At 40.8% G+C, this 21,806-nt stretch overlaps 1 protein-coding gene across 5 annotated transcripts in view; it reads left to right on the top strand.

Annotated features, from left to right (window-relative positions):
* DMD (dystrophin) overlaps positions 1-21,806 on the top strand; it is a 1,914,059-nt gene that overhangs the window by 1,744,908 nt on the left and 147,345 nt on the right. The window contains exon 1 of one of the 5 annotated variants that reach the window (XM_008154598.3): positions 16,119-16,274. The exons of the other annotated variants lie outside the window; for them this stretch is intronic. Within the exon in view, the coding sequence (XP_008152820.1) occupies positions 16,255-16,274 (20 nt within the window). The 5' untranslated portion in view covers positions 16,119-16,254. Of the gene's footprint in view, positions 1-16,118; positions 16,275-21,806 lie in introns of those variants that run through there. 5 annotated transcript variants of the gene reach the window in all.

Genomic DNA, 21,806 nt, shown 5'->3' with positions numbered 1-21,806 from the left:
TGTATGATTCTAATGTCCAACTGTTGCTGGAAAAATTAGTAGGCCAGATTTCCCCAACCCTCGTGGGACTGGGGTTCTTGGGGTGCCACTGAAGTAAGCATTTTCAGAAGCTCCCACGGGAGAATAAGATGTGGCAAAGGGCTTCATTTGTGTGCAGTTACATTCCTCGGGTTGTAAAGTCCCATGCCCCTTAAGCCAGTCCTGAAAGAGGTGCACCTGGGGATCCAGCAGAGCCAAAAGCAGGGCCAGTGTCCAAAGTGTCTGCTCCATGGTGGCATTGGGTCTGCTGTAGCATCAGGCTTAGAGTCAGTCCATTAGTCTATTGGGTGGGTCCCACATGGCTCACGGCCCCTGCAACAGGAAGCACAGGAGCCCAGGCAAGCAGGAGAGGCAAGAGCCAAGAGAGAAAACTCCCTTTGCCCAAGAATTGAAATATTCAGGTTTTGCACCCTGGTAGTGGCCATACCTATTCTGGCCACTGATTTGCTTTCAGGTGTGACTGACAGATAAGCACCTTCTCATGTCACTCAGGCCCTACTGGGCATGTGTCTAAACTGCCTTTGTCCTGCTCTTTCCTCCATTGATCAGTGGGGAACAGACTAGGAGAATTTAAATTAGCAAAGCTGTATAAATGGCATGCCTATATTACCTAGTCTTCCCTTTCCTCCTTTCCTGTTAAATAATAACCAGATTATTATAATGGTATCACAACCTTTAAGTGCAAAGACCCTCTTTCTATTCAATAGGAGTGTGTTCTTTTCACCTAATAGCAATTAAAACCTTACTCCTCCTCCCAAGAAAAAAGCTACTGGTGATGGGCTTATAGAAAACATGAGAAGGGCATTGGTGATGTCATACAAGGAGATAAGAAAACATTGTTTTGACATTAAAAAATATAAGGAGAAGACGAATTTTTAAAATTACAAGCTAATAAGCTCAATGCTGAGGAGCAATGCTGCCCTAGAAAACAACATTGATGAGATTAATAATGATACTTAGGAAAACACTCCTGGGAGTCAATATGTTATCCTCAAAATTTGTCATGCCACATTCACCTCATTTTCATTTCTCTTAGGGCTACTCAATGGTGAGATGAGAAGGCTGTTATAAACAGTGTACCTTTTGATTTTACACTATATTTTTCAAGTTCTCTCTTGACAGTCTTGGGAACAAGATAAAGAACAGTGGGCTGAGTAATAGAATGAATTTGCAGCTGATAAACAAAAACATCCAAAGAAAGCCAATTGATAGATCAAGATTAATATGCAGGAGAGACTCTGCCCTTGGCCCTGTATTTAAGCTATCCATACCTTTGCACACCAGTACTTATCTAACTAAATTGTGATTGTGTATATATATGTCTCCTGCTCTAGTCTATAAATGCCAAAAGATAAGGACCACTTCTATCCATTTATGACTCTTTACTATCTAACATAACTGAATTCAAGATAGGTACTCAAATTGTTGATGAAATAATAAGTATAGCTATTCTAGATAAGAGCTATACTTATTAATAAATTCAAAATGGACAAGTTACGACTTTATAAGATAAATATATCAAAATTCCAATAGATTTAAATCAGAAAGATGAGTTCTCATTACAAGATGAAATATGAAAGCATATTTAAATAAGACATAAATCTCACAATTAGACTCAAGTAATCAATTTAAGAACACAGGAAGGAAAAAACCTCAATTAATACCAGATTATGTTTAAAAACCCTTGGTTTTTTAGTAATCTACAGGTACATTAGCAGAAAGTATTATATGACATTTACAAAACTAAAATGCTACTAGTGTAGATAAGAATAGTGTCAAAGAAGGGGATGTAAGTATCCCACTTATTCAGTTCTGGAAATCACTTTTTAAATGGTTCTTGTTTCTCCAAGTAGAATAGCCGAAGTTCTATAGGCCATATTATATAATTTTAAAAATAGAGGGAAATGCAGGTATTTAGATTTAGCTTAGAGAGAAGCAGCATTAAGGAGAATATAATAGGGAGCCTCAAATATTTAAAAAGTTAGAAGAAATGTTTTTTTGCGTTTTGGTTGTTGTTTTGTTTTGTTTTCCTTGTTTGTTTTTTGTTTTGTTTTGTTTTGTTTTGTTTTGTGTTTTTCCCTGAGAACAGAGTCAGCTGCATATGTGGAAGTTACAAAAAAGCAAATTTTAACTAAATATTAAAGAAAATACTGTAATTGAGCTAACAAAAAAACAGAATCTACCACCTTTGAAAACAGTAAACTCCCTGTAGATATTCAAGGCTGAAATGACTGTCTCATCCCTAAAGGCAATTTCCGTATTGGATCAGAGGATGTAATTCATTAACCTTTAAGGTCATTTCTGAATCTAATGTTGTGATAGTTTCAGAATTAATCAGAAGGGACTGACAGCATGACCTGAATCTGTCCTATATTTACATAAACATCCTGTGTAATATGCCTCGTTTTCTGTCCAAACAAATACTTTTTTTTTTTCCTTTGGTTAATCCTTACCCAAGGATATTTTTTCCCATTGATTTTTAGAGATAGTGGAAGGGAGGGAGGGGGAGAGAGAGAAACAAGACACATAGATTGGTTGCTTCACACACACCCTGACTGGGGCAGGGATCAAACCTGCAACCCAGGTACATGCCCTTGACTGGGAATCGAAGCCAAGACCCTTCGGTCCTCAGGCTGATGCTCTAACCACTGAGCAAAGTGGCCAGGGCCACATACATTTTTAAATGTTAAATTTTATTTTAGAGCAAATGCTTTTTAAAAACTTTAAAAATCCACTTTATGAAAGAATAGTTTACATAGCATAAACTACATCCATTTGAGGTATACTAATCACTAATTTTGACAAATATGTACCCATGAAACCACTGCTACAATTAAAGTACAAAACATTTTCACTGCCCCCTCCCTCCAAGCCTCCTTGTGCCTTTCTGCAGCCATTTTTCCCTTCACCTTTGGCCCAAGGCAACCACTGATATGCTTTCTGTCACTATAGATTAGCTTGCATTTTCTAGAACTTGATACAAATGGAATGATACAGTATTTATGTGTGTGTTTTCTTACACTCAGTCTAATGATTTTGAATATCAGGAGTTTGAAAATCAGTAGTTTGTTCCTTTTTGATTGCATAGAACTCTCTATGTTATGGATATACCACATTTTGTTTACCACCATTCACCCATTGCTGGATATCTGGGTTGTTTCCAATTTGGGGATATTATGAATAAAGTTGCTGAAAATTGTATACTTGTTCAATCCACCTTTAGAAACCTTAATTTTGAGAAACACACTACAAAAATAACTCCATAGGTTATGTTTGTGTTTGTTTACTGTATTCATTTCAGGTGTTATCTCAGCTAACAAGTAACTAGACAAGAACCAAGGATAAATTGAGCAGGTGTCCACTGAATTCTCTGAGAAAGTCCTGGTTTCTAACATTCTTTCTTGGAAGTATGTGTATATCAGCTACCATTTGTTATATAACAAACACAGCTGTATTTGCTGTATTGCATAACATAGGGGTTAGCAAACATTTCTATAAAGGACCAGATAGTAAGTATTTCTGGCTTTGTTGGCCATATATGGTCTCTGTTCAATTTTTTTACAACTCTTTAAAAATATAAAAATCACACTTAGGTGGGAGGCTATACAAAAACAGGCCATAGGTCTGACTTGGCCTAGGAGCCCTGGTTTGCAGATCCCTTAACATAACAACTTATTTAGCTCACTAGTTGATGGATGGACTGGACTGTTTTTGTTGTCTGGACCAGCTATTATCCTTTGCTGGACCTGCCCATGCATCTGTGATCAACTATCAGCTGGATACTCTACCATGGCCAGGCTACCATGTCTGATGGCTGGCAGGCTGGCATTTAGGAACAAATGCAACTAGGTCTGTGCGTCTCATCATCCAACAGGCTTCTTCACATGGAGACCTATCAAGTTTCTGCTTCTGTCACATTTGGTAGTCTGTTGGCCAAAGCAAGTCATATCTTATGCTCATCTCAGATGCAAGGATTAGGGAAAACTCCACCTTCTGGTGGGAGGAGATACAAAGTCACATGGCCAGAGCAGGGTATCAGGTAGCAGGCCAGATTTGTGGTTGTTTTGCAGGTTATCACAAGGTATTGGAGAAAAGTTATTGGCAGGTTCTTTTTTTTAATGTGTGTATATATATATATATATATATATATATATATATATATAATTAATTTCAGAGAGAAAGAGAGAGGAGTGAGAGATAGAAACTTCAATGATGAGAGAGAATTATTGATCAGCTGCCTTCTTCACGTCCCCTACTGGGGGTTGAGCCCGCAACTGGGCATGTGCCCTTGACCAGAATCGAACATGGGACCCTTCAGTTTGCAGGCTGACACTCTATCCACTGAGCCAAAGCGGGTAAGGCAGGTTTTTTTGTGGACCGAGAAGACTTTGAATTCAGGTGTAGGTAAAGCAAGATGTGCTACGATGATTCTTGTTTTGTAATTGTTGCTGGGCTAAACGGTTTGTATCTTTAAACACAGCCAGTGGTAGAAATTTAGTATCCAAAGTCTGGTGATTTTAAAATGTAAAAGATACTGATGAGAATTATAGTTAATTAACCACTTCTTACTACTGGGAATTTAATGAATGCTGCTGTGATTAAATACTGAAGAAAGAAAAATTGTGACTTCCTTTCTGATTACTCTCCTAGCTGGTCACTCTTTTGAAAAGGATTTTATTCTTAAAGCTGCTGTTATTTTCACTCTTGATATGCTTAATCTCCCCTTAGCCATAAACTGTCTAATATGTTCCTATAGTCATGTGAGAATATAAAGACCTTCCTTTCTTTTTATAAGCATAATCATTATTAGTCTTCACAAATACTTATTCAGATAAGTTTTCCCAAACACTTAATAGGATGAATTTATAGGTACTAAATAGAATGGGGACCACTCAGCACCAAAATGCCACCATTCTGTAAGGTTCACGCTTGCCAATTTGGTGGACTAGACCTAGGCACACTAGCAAGGGCTTTGAACGAGGTCCCACTGCAGGGTGAGAGCAGAAGGCTTATTTCTCAGTTTATGTTTGGAAGTGTGTTGCTCAGACATGCAGCATGTAGTTGTGTATAGTAGTGTGAGCTACTTGTTACTCCCCTTGACAATACTTTTAGCAGCAATGTTTTTCCTTCTGCAATGTGACAATATCTCCATGCCATTTGGAATAAAAAGAAAAGGCTGAGTTATTCCAAGTATACTCTCAAACAGCCACCCAAACAAACAGCTGGCAGAGAAGACACACCCGGAAACTTGAAGCAAATTCTCAGCCCCTGCAGCACCCCGGGTGGCTAGAACTTTAGGCTTAATGAATGCCTCCCTAACTTGTTCTCCCTCCTGAATCTTTTAACCCCCTCCAGTCTCTTGTAATCCTTCAGCCTTTACCAGGGAATAAAACTGCAAACTGTCTGCCTCCAGCTTGTTTCCAAATCTTAGTTTAAAAAAGTTATATTTATGCATGTGTTCAATAGACATGCAGTCCATTCATTTCTCTATGCAGTAGAGCTCTCTAGCTTTCATCTTTTTTGATGAAAAAAAAAATTATAATACATTTAGCGTGGCTCAGTGGTTGAGCGTTGACCTATGAACTGGGAAGTCACAGTTTGATTCCCGGTCAGGGCACATGTGATTTGATATCTGAATGGGGACAGTAGTATTTTCTGCATATTAGCCTTCCAGATATACAAACCCCAATATTGGCCCAATACATATTTGAATTCCCCAAAAGCATAATATAATTTCATAACACAGCAGTTTTTTAACATAAAAAAGTCTGTGCCTTAGTAAATTATTAATATGAGAGATTAGCTCATAGAGTCAATTTAAGAAACTGCTTCAGTTCTTCATACTGTTACAGAATTTACCAGGCAACCAAAAAATACACAGGGAGTACTCGGAGATTCAGGGAAAAAACACACATTTATTTTCAGATATACTAGTACAGTGACTCAGGGGAGCCTGTTTCCAAATCCTGAGAGAATATAGAGGAAGCTTTCCCTTTATACCCTTTGGTTTCTTTGTACCCCAAATATGGATCAGCATCTGGACCTTTTATGGGCTTTGCGAAAGGCCCCGTGTGTTGGAGTGGGGGACATGAGACCACACCCAAAGGCCTGGCCTGGCACCAGCGCTGATAACCCCCTCCAGGGTTTGTGTATGGTTCATCGTTTATGGCCTCTGTAAAATGGGAGTATTCTGGGAAACAGGTTCTGCAAGATAGGACAGGCATCAGTGGAGTTAATTATCGGCTAGCAAGAGTGTGCATTAGAAGGCAGGTTACTGGCACAGATTCAGATTGCTAGCCCCCTTTCCAAATATTCCCTATCAATACACTAACAATCACATGCATAAAACCTAGTTATGTAAGTCTTGTTAGCTTTTAATTGAAACCATGTTCCCTAATCCCAAAAGGTCAAGCTAACCACATTTACCTTTGTGCTTTTAAAGAATTTCCCTATATCTGTTTGATAGTGTATTTAATCATATATGAGTCTATCTCCTCACCCTCCCACAGTAGATTGTAAGCTTCTTAAGTCCAGGCTATATTTGGGTTCCCCTAGTAAAGGAACATGATTACAATGTTGAATTTGTTGTTGTTGTTAATATTCACCCGAGGATATTTTTCCAATGATTTTAGAGAAAGTGGAAGGGAGCAGGAGAGACAAAGAGAGAGAAACATGGATTGGTTGCCTCCTGCAGGCACCCTGCCCAGGGCCAGGTATGGAGCCTGCAACCTAGGTATGTGTCCTTGACTGAAATCAAACCCTTTAGTCTGCAGGCCAAGGCTCTATCCACTGAGCAAACCTGGCTAGAACAGTCATGCTAAATTTTGTAATATCTTTCCATGATCATCCTCCAAACTCTTCCCAGTTTCTACTAATAGTAAAGAAAAATAAAGAGTTTGATAAGCAGACTGAAGTAAGTGCTCTATAAATCCATCACGATTGCAGTCACTTAAAGAAATGAATATAGGGAAATATTTAAACAGAGAAACTTAGTTTAGGTGCAGCACATGGAAAATATTCTTGGAAATGTGTGAATGAATAAAAATTCCTTGCATTCATATTGTCCTTTCATCTTCCAAAAATATGCCTTGACAAAATAAACCAGAGCTGGAAGACAAGATTCAGCCCTTGGTAAATCATTAATTGGTTAAAGTGGTTTTTACCTCCATTTCCCCTTTTATGGATTCTTGTCTTTGTGGGGAATTCCTACCACATGCTGTTCAAGGCCCGCCACCCACAGAACTTCTCCATCTGGGTGGAGGCGATCTTTCTCTCCCATTGTCCTTCACAAAACCGGTATTCACTTATTCTGTCACTACTCCAGGGTTCTGCTCTCTGGCAATATGAATGTGAATACACCTTTTAACATGTGTGAATAGTATTTATATTTTAACCCGCAGCCCCAAAAGAATGAGAATGGTGTGAATTTTACTCCTATCTTAGGCTTGTGGTTAGAGCTTTAACTTGCAAAAAAAAAAAAAAAGATCATTTTTTTACCCACTCGCTTCTTTCTTAAATGTGCAAAAAAAGAGGAAAGGTTCCTTTTACAAATTACTGAAGGGGAAAGACGGAAACTCTTCGACATCTTGTTTCCCCTCATACAAGAGGGGAATTAAAAGTTAAAGTGACTGCTGAATTTATTTTGTGCTATATTTCTAACAGTACTCCTGGACATGTTGGGTTTTCTTTAAGGAATTATACGTGCACAACAGGCTACTTTACATTAGTATAACGTTCCCAGTCTCCAAATCACTTTCATAGTCATTATGTCATGTGAACCAGCTGTGGCCTTATGCAGTATTACCCAAATTTTACAGATGAGTCAACAGAGCTCCAGAGGGGTTAAGTGACTGGCCTCTGAGGGTTAAGTGACTGGCTCTACAAGGCAGAATTGGTTTGGAGCTTGCCTTGCTTCCTTATTGCCTCCGCTGGGATATACAAGCTATGCTTGCTGAAAATTAAGAAGCTGCTTTTGATTCTGGTAGATATTCATCTCCGAGGGGGAAAAAAAAACCTGGTGTCTTCATTCAGTAGCATTTGAATATTAATTTTCCTTATCTGTTTCAACTTCGCATGACTTCCTTGTTCACTTAATTGACTGGTGATTCCTTTGTTTACTTTTTTCCTCATCTCAAGAACCCAGTCAGAAGTATTAAAAATGGCTACATTAGCATTTAACATTTTTTTTATGAAATTCGAGTGTTTCAGAAAGGGGTAATTTAGGCAGGCATGTATGTAGAATTTTGCATTTTAATTTAAAAACCTCAAAATGAAATGAACCTCTGACAGTAACAGATGACTACTTCTAAAAGCTCTGTGTTACTATTTGATGTATGTTCAATATTTTCTTGTGCACAGTAAGTCCTACAACTTGTATCAAGAAAAGTGACAGGACTGAAACAATTAAAAAAGACAAAGCTGCTCTTTTTTAATCATATTCTCATACATAAAACTGGGTTGTGAATTATTTCCAGAGAAGCAATTGACAAAGTATAAGTAAATCACTCTAAGAACTAAAACTGTCTTGCTTTTTTAAAAATGTTCAAACCAAACCTCTATCCTTGTCCAATGATGGATTTCCTTCAACAAATAAATATTTACCAAGTATGAAATATAGACTTTGTGCACTTCCTAAGGCCTAAGCATAGTGTTTAAACTAAAATTTAATATTTTTCTCTCACTTCAAACACACTAAAATAAGAACATAACTTAAAAATAACTATCCATTGTAGCAGACTGTCCATTAATCATTCTTTAGATAATATTGGCTTTGTGAGTTTTCAGGTAAAAGAAAAACTGTAATTTCTAGATTGATCTGAAAAATCTGCCAATAGTTATGGATTTGAAGAGAACAGTAAAATCTGGCAAAATAGAAATTTTGTAAACCCACATTATGAAGTCAAGAAGAACAAATCTTTCAACATCCTCCCACTTTACTGTGAAAATTCTTCAAGTGGTAAAAAGCTTGATTGGGTAGATCAAAGGGTTAATTTATTTGTGATTTGAGAAAAGACTGTGACTTCCCTTATTTTTTTTTAAACTGTGGTGTGTGGGAGGAAGGTAGAAAGTAGCCCCAGAATGAATTCACTAATTGGGGTTTTCACCTGCTGTGAGTCTAATCGAATACAAAGCCTTATTTGTAGCTGAAAAGGAAGGGAGATTATGCAGAGTGTCAGAATTTCTGCCTAGTTTTGAAATTCTTGTTATTTAGCACAATTTGGGAAAGGCAGACAAATATTTACAGCTTTGAGCTGTGGTTAAGGTGGACCAGGAATGCCTTTTTCATATCTGCTTGACCCACCTTAACCAGGTATCCATTTTTAGCAGGAGGTGGTTATGGGGTAGCGATATAGCTGGCAGGCTAATAGGTACTTGGAATTCTTTCCCGTGAAGCAACCCCCGGCCTGTGAAGTTAATGAAGTGTGGCTTTATTTTAGTGAAGATGCTAAACTTCACATCTTTTTAGATATTCGAGTTGCTATCGGTGGCTCTGTGAAACTTTGACAAATCTTATTGAAAGAAAACGGCAGGAGAGTAAAGCTGAGTTTGACTTTATCTGGAACCTGTTTGGTGAAATCTTTGGTACAGATGGCAGCTGGCTCAGAGAGCTTTCCCCACTCTGGCTTACTCTGCTCCCTGCAGGGGAAGGGCCTGGAAAAATAGGCTTTTGTGTGGACGCGAAGTGCTCTGTGTCTGAATGTAGAGGCCTCTTCATTTACTAGTTAATACAAAGTGACTGGATATTCTTCTATCCAAAAGATGCTGGTTTCACATTGATCTAAAGGGATTGTTATACAGATTTTAAGGAGTACCCCATTGTATTTGTCCTAACTAGCAATGACTCACCATCATTGTAAGCATTTGTGAGATGTCTGATTCACTGTTCATGGCTACTACTTGTACTATGCACAGAGAAACATGGAATCCTTATGTATTTACTGGATATCCAAAATGTTGAACTCTTACTATAAAATATGCATTATGCTTAATCGAAGCAATGTCTATATTCCAAATTGGTTTGTACAAAATGATGCTGGTTATGCCTAAGATTGGTAAGGGAACAAAAAGCAGTTCAGAAAGAGACTCTTGGAGCTAGAGGAAATCTGGACCCTCAGGGGTGGCGAAGTCCCTCAGGGCCTTCCCCAGGCAAGTGCCCAGGTCCATCCCACCCCCGGTTTTTTTCCTTTACCTTTCTGCTTCTCATTTGATGTTGATAAAATCAGACTAACATTGAAACCAAAAGCAACATAAAAGGGAAAACGATGTGTTTGTGGAAGATTGGAGCAGCTTGGCCTCTGCCCTGGGCCCTTCCCACCCTCTACTAGAATGGCTCATCCAAACTCATGACCCGAAGCACTGACATTTCAAATTGATAGCTCCAATTCTGATATCTTCCCTCTGAACCCCAGAGTTAGATGTCCAACTGCCACCCTTGGATCCCTTCACTTTTGCATCACACTGCCACCTCAAACTCATCATCTCTCCCCGATCCTCTTCTGCCTAAACCTGCCCACTCCTCCTGAAATCCCTAGCTTGGTCCAATCTTGGGAGTCACCCTAGAATAGTGATCCTCAACTTCAGCTGTGTATTAGAATCACCTGGTGAGGCTTAATAATCCCAGTGCTCAAGGCTAATTAATCAGAATCTCTGGGTGATGACACCAGGCATGTGAAGTTTTTAGTGCTCTCCAGGTGATTACAGTGGTGGCCAAGTTTGAGGATCATTGCCCTTAGTCTACCCTCTCTTACACCCTTACATCCAATCAGTCAAGATTCCAGTAGTTTTTACCTTATTTTATTATTTCTCCACTCTCTCTGCCATTGCCATCCTTCAGGTCCTCATCATACTGCAGTCACCTTGTTTCTGGTCCCCTAATTCCAAACTCTTCAGATACAGCTCCACACCATTGCCTGAGTGCTTTTTAAAAAGATAAATCGGACAGAGCCACATATGCCTAAATTTCTTCGTTAAAAAGCTCCCCCCCTCCCCGCCCTAGCCAGTTTGGCTCAGTGAACAGAGCGTCCGCCTGCGGACTTAGGGGTTCCACATTCGATTCCGGCCAAGGACACATGCCTGGGTTTCGGGCTGGGTCCCCAGTGGCGGGTGTGCAGGAGGCAGCCAATCAATGATTATCTCTCATCACTGATGTTTCTATCTCTCTATCCCTCTCCCTTCCTCTCTAAAATCAATTAAAATATATATTTAAAAAAAGCTCCCCCAGCCCAGCTGTTGTGGCCCAGTGGTTGAGCATTGACCTATGAACCAGGAGGTCACAGCTTGATTCCTGGTCAGGGCACATGCCTGAGTTGGGGGCTTGATCCCCTGTAGGAGGCATGCAGGAGGCAGCTGATCAATGATTCTCTCTCATCATCTATGTTTCTCTCTCTCTCTCTCTTCCTCTCTGAAATCAATAAAAAATAAATAAAAATTGAAAAAAGCTCCCCCATAGCTTTCATGATACAGGTCAAACTCTGGATCATCACTCTAGATCCTTCTCTATTTGCTCACCTACCTTTGCTCACATTCTCTCCCAAAGACCAAGCAGAGTATTGAAGCTCTAGGAAAGAAGCCACTTGTGGCCTCTTTACCTATACTACTGCCATTATCACCATTCATAATTATTTTTAAATATATTTTATTGATTTTTACAGAGATAGAGAGCTAGAAACATCGACCAGCAGCCTCCTGCACACCCCCTACCGGGGATATACCCACAACCAAGGTACATGCCCTTGACCGGAATCGAACCTGGGACCTTTCAGTCCGCAGACCGACACTCTATCCACTGAGCAAAACCGGTTTCGGCAGCCGTTCATAATTATTGACTTGCCTTTATCCCCAACAGCCAGAAGCTCCTTTTGGGCCATAGAGGAGGCTTCTAGAAATATATGTCCAGTGAATGAGCCTAGTCTTATTTTCAGCTCCAACAGGTGCAATTACCTTTCTCCTCCATCGGTGGTCCACACTCAGCATCCTGTTTAGTGCCTTCGAAGGTGGCTTTGACCAGGTGGTCCCTATTTGATCAGGGTCCTGGGAAAAACAGATGGTACATTCAAAAGTGGTGCTTGAAAATAGTATAATGAAAAAAGCTGTTTGCAAAATCTGGTCAGGATCAGGGAAAGAACAAGGTCAGGGGGAGGGAATGGTTTAAGGAACCTGGAGAATGCTGTCGCTGTAGAAATGACTACTCAACGAGACTTGTGGCTGTGGGTAGAGGAATTCAGCTACCACCAGACTCAAGGTCAAAGAGATGGAACTTAGAGAATAAATACCCCAATAGCTCTCTCCTCCTACTCTTTCATCTTCTGCTATAGGCCTTTCATCATTGCCTCCCATTGGCTGAAAGCAAAGGGAAGCCAAAAGGCAAGACAGCCTTATTGATGCCATCCACAGAGGTCCAACCTCCTGGGGCACAGAGTGAGTGGAGAAGGACAGAGAATAGAGCTGGAGTGGAAAATGGGGGAATTCCAGCACAGTCCCTTAGGTCAGAGAGGTTCTCATTTTTCTAAAGTACCTACAATGCTTAAGTGGTTCAAAGACCACAGTTTGGGATATAGAAAAAGGCATGGGGTTGCCTTCCTAGACTTTATCCCATCTCATTCCTTCCTTACCCCTATTTCTAGCAAATTCATTATCCTCTGCTCTCAGCCAGCAATGAGGTTGCTTATGAGCACACAAGAAAAATACAGCTCTTAACCCCACAATAAAAGAAGTCATGTCTCTCCATAGTAGCATGGCAGAGTGGCTAAGTGCATGGGCCTTGAAGCCAGACTACCCAGTTCCAACCCTAGTTGGTACCATTCTAGCCATGGTACTGGGGACAAGTGGCTCATGGTAGGTTCTGAAGGCAGAATTTCAACTTACCGTATTTTCTGGCGTATAAGACAACTGGGTGTATAAGATTTTCCCGGGTTAAAAAGTCATCTTATACGCCTGAAAATACCATAGTCCAATATATCTAATCCATTATATCTAATCCCATCAATATAGTCCAATAAACCGTATTTTCCAGCGTATAAAACGACTTTTTAACCCAGGAAAATCTTATATGCCCAGTCGTCTTATACGCCGGAAAGTATGGTAAAATTTTTTCTGGTGGCAGAGCCCTCATACTCCTTTCATGCCTGTGTTCACATCAAAACAGTAAAATTTATTATTAAGAAGAAAGGCTAGTATAAACAACCAATTGATGTATTATCATATATGGCATCAATATATAAATGAAGATATATAAATTATGTTCCTTCTTTTAAAAAAATATAGTTTTAAATATATTTCAGATAGGAAGGGAGAGGGAGAGAGTGGTAGAAACATTAATGATGAGAGAGAATCATTGATTGGCTGCCTCCTGCATGCCCCCTATTGGGGATTGAGCCCACAACCCAGGCATGTGCCCCTGACCAGAATTGAACCCAGGACCGTTCAGTCTGCAGGCCGACACTCTATCCTGAGCCAAATTAGCCAGGGCTATGTTCTCTTCTTAATGCCTTTTCCTAATAAGCAAAATTCATAATCTAACTGAAATTGATAACAGTCGCTGTGATGCCCATGTCATTTCTTAATAATACTTTCAGTATTTAATTTCTAAAATAACATCAAGATTCGGGAACAAGTCTTCAAGTGCCTATAACCCTAGTCTAAAAAAGATCTTAACGATGTATTTTTGAGGATTGCCATCTGTCAAATTTAAGAAAAATCTGAATAGTGATTTCTTATTTTCCATTTTTTTTAACAAATTATTCCTAGTAGGTTGCTAATTGGACCCTGAGAAAATAGATGAGCTCTTATATTTTAGAGAAACATATGAGAGTTCCTGAATCTTGAGAAGTTAATTTAAATGTGTAAAACAATCAAACAAAATAAAAAATACAAAACAAGAAAGGAAGAGAACGCAACTCTGACTCACCACACGGGTTGCAAACCTTTATTTGATTGATTTCTAATATTTACAAATGCCCAGGCTGCGACATTTGTGTCTTTTCACTGAAATAAACATAACAGTACTTAAGTGATTTGCCACATTGACAATTGATTACATCACTGAACAATTGCAAAGGCCACATCTTCCTCATCACAGAACGCTTGTCCTCTTCCAGTCAAAGAGAGGGGCAAACCTAGAATCTACACTTAGACCAAGGGACTACCTGACCCAAAGCAAATGGAATCCTAGTGTGTCCCCCCCGCCCCTCAAACTAGAATAGCAGCCGCCTCCACAACTCACTGGCTCAAAATTGCTAAAAGACAACACTAAAGAATGCCTCAGTCTACCAGGCAAAATGCCAGAAGAAGTGCTATATTTACTTTAAAATAGCAATACCAATCATACCTACATGCACATGTCTTTAGTGATAACGTTTACATTTTTATTTGGTTTGTCAGAGTAGGGAAGAAACTTGGCACTCCCTCTCCCTTTTGTTCATGTGCTTTATTTTTTGTCTCTTGTGCTGTGCTATCGCAGACAGTAAAAGATTGATGTCTAGGGTCCTTTCAGTTCTAACATTCTACGGGAAAAATCTTGAGCAAGAAAATAAAGGATATTCAAAAAGAAAAAGGAGAAGCATGTTTTGAACTCCAAACTGAGGTGGCATGAATCAGAGGAGAGAATGAAAAGGAAATGGTTGAAAGAAGATAAGAGAAGGCGGCCAACAAAATAAATGGGCAAAGAGGGACAATGAAACCACTAAGGGAGTTTATCTTCAGATACTCTTTGGACTCTAATTGAAGATATGTGGAGGTTGAGAAAAAATTCTTGTGGTAATGAAGGCTTTCTTCTCTTCGGAATATTTCCAAGTTTGAAATAATGTTGCATAGTTAATTTGGACCATCATATTGCAAACTCTAAGAAATAGAATTATTGGAATGCTCTAGGCCCTGTAACTTTTCCAATCAAATCTTCCATTGGAAATGGTTTCCTTTTAGGTTTCTCTAACAGACCAAACCGTGCCACACCACTGGTGGTGATGGTTTATTTCGATTCTGTACCAGTGGTTCTCAAACTTAGTCGTGCTCCATTTCTGATTCAGTAGGTCTGAGCTAGGGCCTGGGAGTTTTTGTTTCCAGGTTTTGCTGAATACCACAGTTCCCAGGACTACCACTTTAGAGAACCGCTGCTGTATCACATCCTATGTAATAAAAGCCTAATATGCAAATCGACCGAATGGTGGACCGACCAGTTGCTATGATGTGCACTGACCACCAGGGGGCAGATGCTCAACGCAGGAGCTGCCCCTGGCCCCAGGCCAGCCAAGATGGGTGCCAGTGGGGTCACCTATCCCCCATCACCCCGCAGGTTGCCCCACAGATTGGCCCTGATCACCAGCCAGGCCTAGGGACCCTACCCATGTACGAATTTTGTGCATTGGGCCTCTAGTATACACATAAAAAAGCTTTTTAAGCAGCCCATTTAGCTCATGATGAGTGTAAACTAAATTTCAGGTCTTTACAGCCTCACTACTTTAGAAAAATTTTAATATATTTTTATTGATTTCAGAGAGGAAGGAAGAAGGAGAGATATAAAAACATCAATGATGAGAGAGAATCGTTGATCAGCTGCCTCCTGCATGCCCCTCACTGGGGATTCAGCCTGCAACCTGGGCATGTGCCCTGAGTGGAATCTAAGGTGACCTCCTGGTTCGTTCATAGGTCTATGCTCAACTAGGAGCCACACCCGCCCTGGCCAGCCCCCCTACTTTAATCTTCAATTGGAGAGGAATTATGCTTGGGATTTTTCTCGTTCATTCTCTAAAAAGAAAATTGAGCCCCCATGCTTAATGACCTGCGGTAAGATCATTTGCACCTAGGTAATTTATTTAGACAACAAGTAGTCTTGCTGGAGGTTTTAAGGGGGTGCCAGCCGCGCGGTGTGTGGCTTCCAGGTTCCTGGGACGACCTTAAATCGCCTCCTCTGCCTTTCTTTTTCTTTTCTCTTTTCTTTCCGATTGGAAATCCCCGAGTGCAGGGTCTGCAGGAGTCCCGGTTCCCGGGTCTCCCGTTGGGGGCGGAGCCTGGCCCGGTCCCGCCCCGTCTACCCGCAGCGCCCCCTCCCCGCCCGCCTGGTCGCCGCCCGTCCGCCTGCCCGGCAGCCCGCGCCCGCTCCTCCGCAGTGCTTTCAGCTGCGAGCCTGGGCGGCGGCGGCGCTCGACTTTCCGGGAGCTGGCGGCTCTGGGAAGCTCACTCATCTGCTTGCCCTCCCCCGTCCACGGAGCCCTTGCAGCCATGAGGGAACAGCTCAAGGGGTAAGTGCCTCGCGGCCCCCTCGGGTCCCCGCAGTCGGTGCACTTGTGGCACGAACAAGGGGCGAGCCGAGGCGGCCGAAACTTGGCTAGGCGCGGCGGCAGGACCCCGGGCTCCAGGCGTCGGGGAACCTCCCCCGCGGGTCCCAGGCGGCGCCGCTGCAGGTGCGCCCCCGGGGCTTTCCCTGGTGCGGGGCTCACGGGGAGCCCCCTTCCCCGGGCTTTGGGACGGGCTCGGAGAGAAAAAGCTGATTTCTCACCGTACCCAGAGGGGACAGTGCGTTCCCCCACGCGGGGATTGGGGCCGCTGGAGCTTTTTGCTCCTTTCCGGGCTGTGTGGACGGGAGCCAGACAGGCTGTTCCCAAATCGTCCCTCGACCTCGCCAAAGGAAGGGGTGCGCGGGGCTCTACCTCCCATTGCACTGCAAGTGCCAAAAGGTCAACTTTCTGCCTGATTTCTTCCGAGGATTCCAACTGACATTTCTCTCGCTGCAGTTCCTACTGTGTTCGTCTCATGCCTAGAGACTTACAGAAATCAGGAAAGAAAGAAAAAGCAATTCAAAGGCTAAAAGTCAGGGATTTGACACCGAGGATCGAGGGTTTTATTTTATTATATTTTTCTTTGCCCTCTGGGGTTGTGTGCAGTCATTTCTGAGTGTCTTTTTTCTCGCATTTCTCCAGGTATCTTGAAGCAAAGTTTGGCATTCCCGACCCGATTGTAGCAATGAAAAGGGCAGGACCCTGTTTATCTCAGTTAAATTTGAAGTTAAGTTTGAAGCTTAAGTCAAAGAGGTTTAGTTGCCCGAGGGAGGCATATTATTAATTATAAAATGCTTTAACCTGAAACAATCAATCTGTTTAAGTGGCGAACCAGTGTTTAAGTGAAGTCTACATTCTTCCGTGGCCAACAAGCTCTTCCTGGTCTCTCTGCTTCTATATTCCTGCCACCTCTCCTTGTCACCCCTCATCACCCTTTCTCTTTTTGCTTAGATTTTTTAACATTTCCTTGTCCCAAATCCCCTCTTCGGAGGATACAGTTGTTCTTGGAGAAGCTGGAAGAGCAAATGAAACATGATTTTATGAAAGGTCTCTGACCCTTGATCAGCATGGAATTGGTTTCAGTCACTGTTTGATCTTGGATTGGACACGACCCTCAAGTGAAATTGCTTTGGCCAAAGTTGAGGGTGGGTGGGAATTAAGCCCTGAGAAAGCAAATAGAACCAAGGACAAGTAACAGCTGGAACAGTCACCGCTGCAATCATCTTTGCCCTGTCTTGAGCCAAGCAGAATAACATGCTAAATACCCCAGGGTAAAGAAATGGGGACTAGAATAGGATTTCTGATGCTTTGATTGACACCCATCTCTCTAAACCTCCTTTCCACAATAGTGAACTTTTACATATATTTTCCCATTCCCACCCTGCCAGTATTCCAGCAATGCAAGCCAAGTTCAACATTCAAATGGAAATGCCAAGGTTCCTCTAGAAAAAGAGTCAGATCCCCAGATTAAAGGGAAATGGTGTGTGTGTGTGTGTGTGTGTGTGTGTGTGTGTGTGTTTATCAATCAATGGCCTCCAGATTATATATAAAGCCAAACTCTAATCCTCTGCAAATCGCGAGAGAACACTACCTTTTTATATTGCTGCATAGCGATTAGTTTCTTCCCTGAGAAGTAATGGAAAGCTATTTTTTTTTTTAAAAAAAAGGCAACTGTTTGGAATATTTTTACTACCAAATAACAGTGGTGGCAGAAGAAATCTTATTTTAATTAGGCAACTGCCATTTCTGGCAAGAGCAATAGAAATTTGTTACTTTTTGTAAGTGTTTAATGTTTGTTTTTAAGAAACTAAAAAAGCAATTTCAATAAGTCTGGTTATTCCAGCACTGACAGCAGGAACAGCTCTGAGGCGGTTATAATAACCTTGCACACTACTTGAAACTGAAGAAGGTGAGACAAAATTTAAATTGTATGGTAGAAAATTAGGTCAGACCTGGGCTCAGTAGGGTAATGCTTTAATTTCTTATTATTGACAAGTAGGTGTTGCCGGGGTCTTTTGTCACATCCAGTGATTTTGTATTTTAATTTGCACCAGGTTCCCATCACAGCCTCAAGGAAAAGGGAAAAGAGAGCTTATTATAGTTTGTACACATTAAAATAAGAGGGGACCTCAGAGTTTGAAGGCTGTTCAGAAAGGCATATCTGATGCCAGGCTTTGGAACCAGCAGGGCCAAAAATCATAACATTTTGTTAAAGATTTAAAGTGTTTTAAGGATTATTTGTACAGCCGGTCTCTGTGTTAATGTACGCATAGAATTTTGATCTAATATGCTGAATATCACTGTTCTCAGGAAGACTGAACAAAGATGTACCCACTAATGTATGAACAGATTTCAGAATTTCCTTTCTGGTTGGGCATGATGTATGGGGAGTGCATTTCCAATATGAAAAGTGAAGAGCAGAAAAGAGACAGTTGCCAAAAATAGTACCACCCACCCTTCCACCGCCACCTCCCCAGCACAGCATATCTTTCTATAGTGTCTGTATATTTCAGGTAAACCTGAGCTGCTTCTCATGGAGTTACTGAGAATTCTCCATCTTCGGTTTACGAAGATAGCCACAGAGTAATAAATAGAGCTCTAAAATCTATATTGCTCACAAACAAAAAATTGCTTTGTCCTGTAAGGTACAGTATGGATAGGAGTTACACAGATCTGTATTTAGCAGTTCATCCTGTTCGTATTCATCTTTCCTATCTATTTGGGGGGAGGGTTAAATAGTGTCTCACTAGGGCTTAGAATTCACCACAGACTGAAAATAGCCACATCCAGTGAAGTGAATATTTTGTTCATCATATAGCTACCAAAAAATCTGGTCATTTTGGCTATGTTACCAACTGCTTTTAGCATTAAATGATTGAAAGATGTTTTTTTCTAGTTTTGAGGCTTAGTCACACCCCTTTATTTTTTTTCTTCCACTGTGCTCACTTCTTTTCCTTGACACTGGTTTGCAATTGAAGTGAAACTAAGACTGCAAAGGTGAAATATAAATCTGTTTTTCTCATTACTTTGTATTGCTTAAAAATAAAAGGTTTGTGTGTTGGAGGGGAACAAGGTAAAAGAAGATTGGCTTTTGGATTTGTTTAAGGTCATTTATCTAGGTTATTCAAGTCCCCCAGAATCGCAGGTCCTTGGGAAAATGAGTACCTAGAAAGGAGTAATACTTGGTAACACACAATCAGGGATAGAAGTCAGGCCTTAAAATTTCTTCCATCTTCCAGTAAAGGAAATTTCAGTTTAGTGAAGGACTGTTGGGTTAAAAAATAATTTATAAATTTCTTTTCATAATTTAACCACTAGAATAAATTCCTTAAATAAAGCTAGAAATGTAAGTATATCCATAGTCATGAGGGATTTTTTTTGGAGGGAGGGAGCTGCGTAAAGCCCTCATTCACTCTATGTGGGGTTCTCCTGTCACTTGTACACAAATCTCCCTTTTCTGTTGGAAATGCATTTGGTACAAGGCATTTCTTGCTCATGTCCCTCCGATTTGAAGTCCATTACAGATGGTGTCTTTTCAGAGTGGTTCTCTCTGTCTGGTTAGGTTTATCAGATCAGACAGACATTTTTCTGCCCATCCATTGAAGATGCTATAGTCCTCCCACATGTCGTGGAGATGGGATGCTATTAGTACTCAGTGTGTGTCATAAGGGCCTGGACATGTGGACACATGTGCTTTTTCCCACTTCTCTGTTCCTCCTCCCTGATGCTCACATATGCATGGCCTTTGGAAATGCAGGGTGGTCTCAGTAGCAAGTAACCTTCCCTTGCTGGGCACTTGTGGGTGGAATTGGTACGCAATCACTTTCCAAGCTAAAAAAATACCCAGGAACAAGCAACACTTTTTCCATGAAGCTGCAAGCTGCAGTCTCCTTGTGCTGTGAATATCAAGTACCAGTCCCACCACCCCTTGTCCAGATCCTGAACTAGCTTGGTCCTGGGGCTTCTTAAACCCCCTAAGGCATGGACTGCAACTTCTGCTCTTGCTCTTTTAAGACTTGGATGCCATTCTGGTACATTACCTCGACTGAGAAGCCCCTGATCATACTCCTCAAGTGCGAATTGTCTCTGCGAAAAGTAAAACAGAAATGAACATGTTTGGGAAAGACTGAAACAGCCCTTACCCAGTGCACGTTATCTTGTAAATTTCTTTACGTAGCCTTCACTGATCAGTCACTGAATGGGAAATATTAGAGGGATGGTGTTTGAAGTTGTACAGTTTGGGGGATATCCACGTGTTTTGTGACATGATTGTGTTTTATTTATCAAACCACAATACGTATTTCTCCGTTTTGTTTCTTAAAAACAGAGGTAAATCACATTGTGTGTTGGTTTTGCTCTTTGCAAAGGGTCATTAGGCTTGGCTGACTTACCTATGTTATAATCAACTGGTAAAAGGTTTGCTTTTAGTGGGCACTAATTTGGGGGGCACATAATAACAAAATGACCACGTATTGAACACTAGAAGGTGCCAGACACTTATTTATATCAACTAATCCAGGTGAGCAGGCTTGCCTCAAATTTCCTGGCTAGTAGGGCACAGAGCCAGAATCCAAACCTAAGATTTAAAACCTATGCTGAGGTTGCTTGACATTGTTGCCTCCCCTTGAAATGTCCACATTTAAGCTGTTTTCTCTCTATCCCCACCCTTCCCCAAAGATTATGAATAGGCTCTGAGTACGAGTCCTGAAATATCATTCAAGGCTGCATTTTACTGTATCAAAGCCAGTCATGTAATCCCTGAAAACTGGAAATATGATGCTTTGGTGATTTATGTAGATGGGCCAAAGTAAGGAAAAGTATATGTAGTTATCTCTCCCGGATTTATTCATGTAATTGAAGGAGGAACAAGGGTGTTTTGTTCTTTTTTTTGTGGCAGGAGCTGATAGCCGGCAACCACACTTAGCTAAACTTTAAGAAATGGAAGAGAGCTGTGAATGCTTCATTCAGTCCCAAGTAAATATAGGAAAATGTGTAGTGGTGTATAGCATACCAATTTAAAAAGACATTCTAAAAGTAATGGGAAGAGAGAAGGTATGATGTATTAGTCAGGCAATGGATGTACGTTAAGCTGAAATGAAATACAGTTATCATGGATGGGTGATCTGGATATGGAGAAGAAAGAGTAATAGAAAAACGTCAGGGGCAGTTAGAGCAAATGAGAAGTGAGGCGGTTTATTTATTAAACTAATGTCCAGTATCTCTCTTTGACAAAGTTGAATGATACTTGTTGGTGTCCTTTCTGAATGTTCCCCATTGGACAGGTGAAGAAAGCCTGATTTTCGGTTATCGATTATATAACAAGGTCATTTTTATCATAACAGAAGTGCAACTGACTTGTAGGTACACAAAAGAAACAAATTCTGGTTACCAAATTTGTTCATATGGCTTTTACCTTTTAAAAAATATATTTGTTTTGATTTCAGAAAGGAAGGGAGAGGGAGAGAGATAGAAACATCAGTGATGAAAGAGAATCAT

The sequence above is a fragment of the Eptesicus fuscus genome, chromosome 1 (genome assembly GCF_027574615.1).
Source record: "Eptesicus fuscus isolate TK198812 chromosome 1, DD_ASM_mEF_20220401, whole genome shotgun sequence".
NCBI classification, from domain to species: domain Eukaryota; kingdom Metazoa; phylum Chordata; class Mammalia; order Chiroptera; family Vespertilionidae; genus Eptesicus; species Eptesicus fuscus.
Note: the sequence above shows the minus strand (reverse complement) of the source record. Positions and strands in the feature narration are given on the sequence as shown.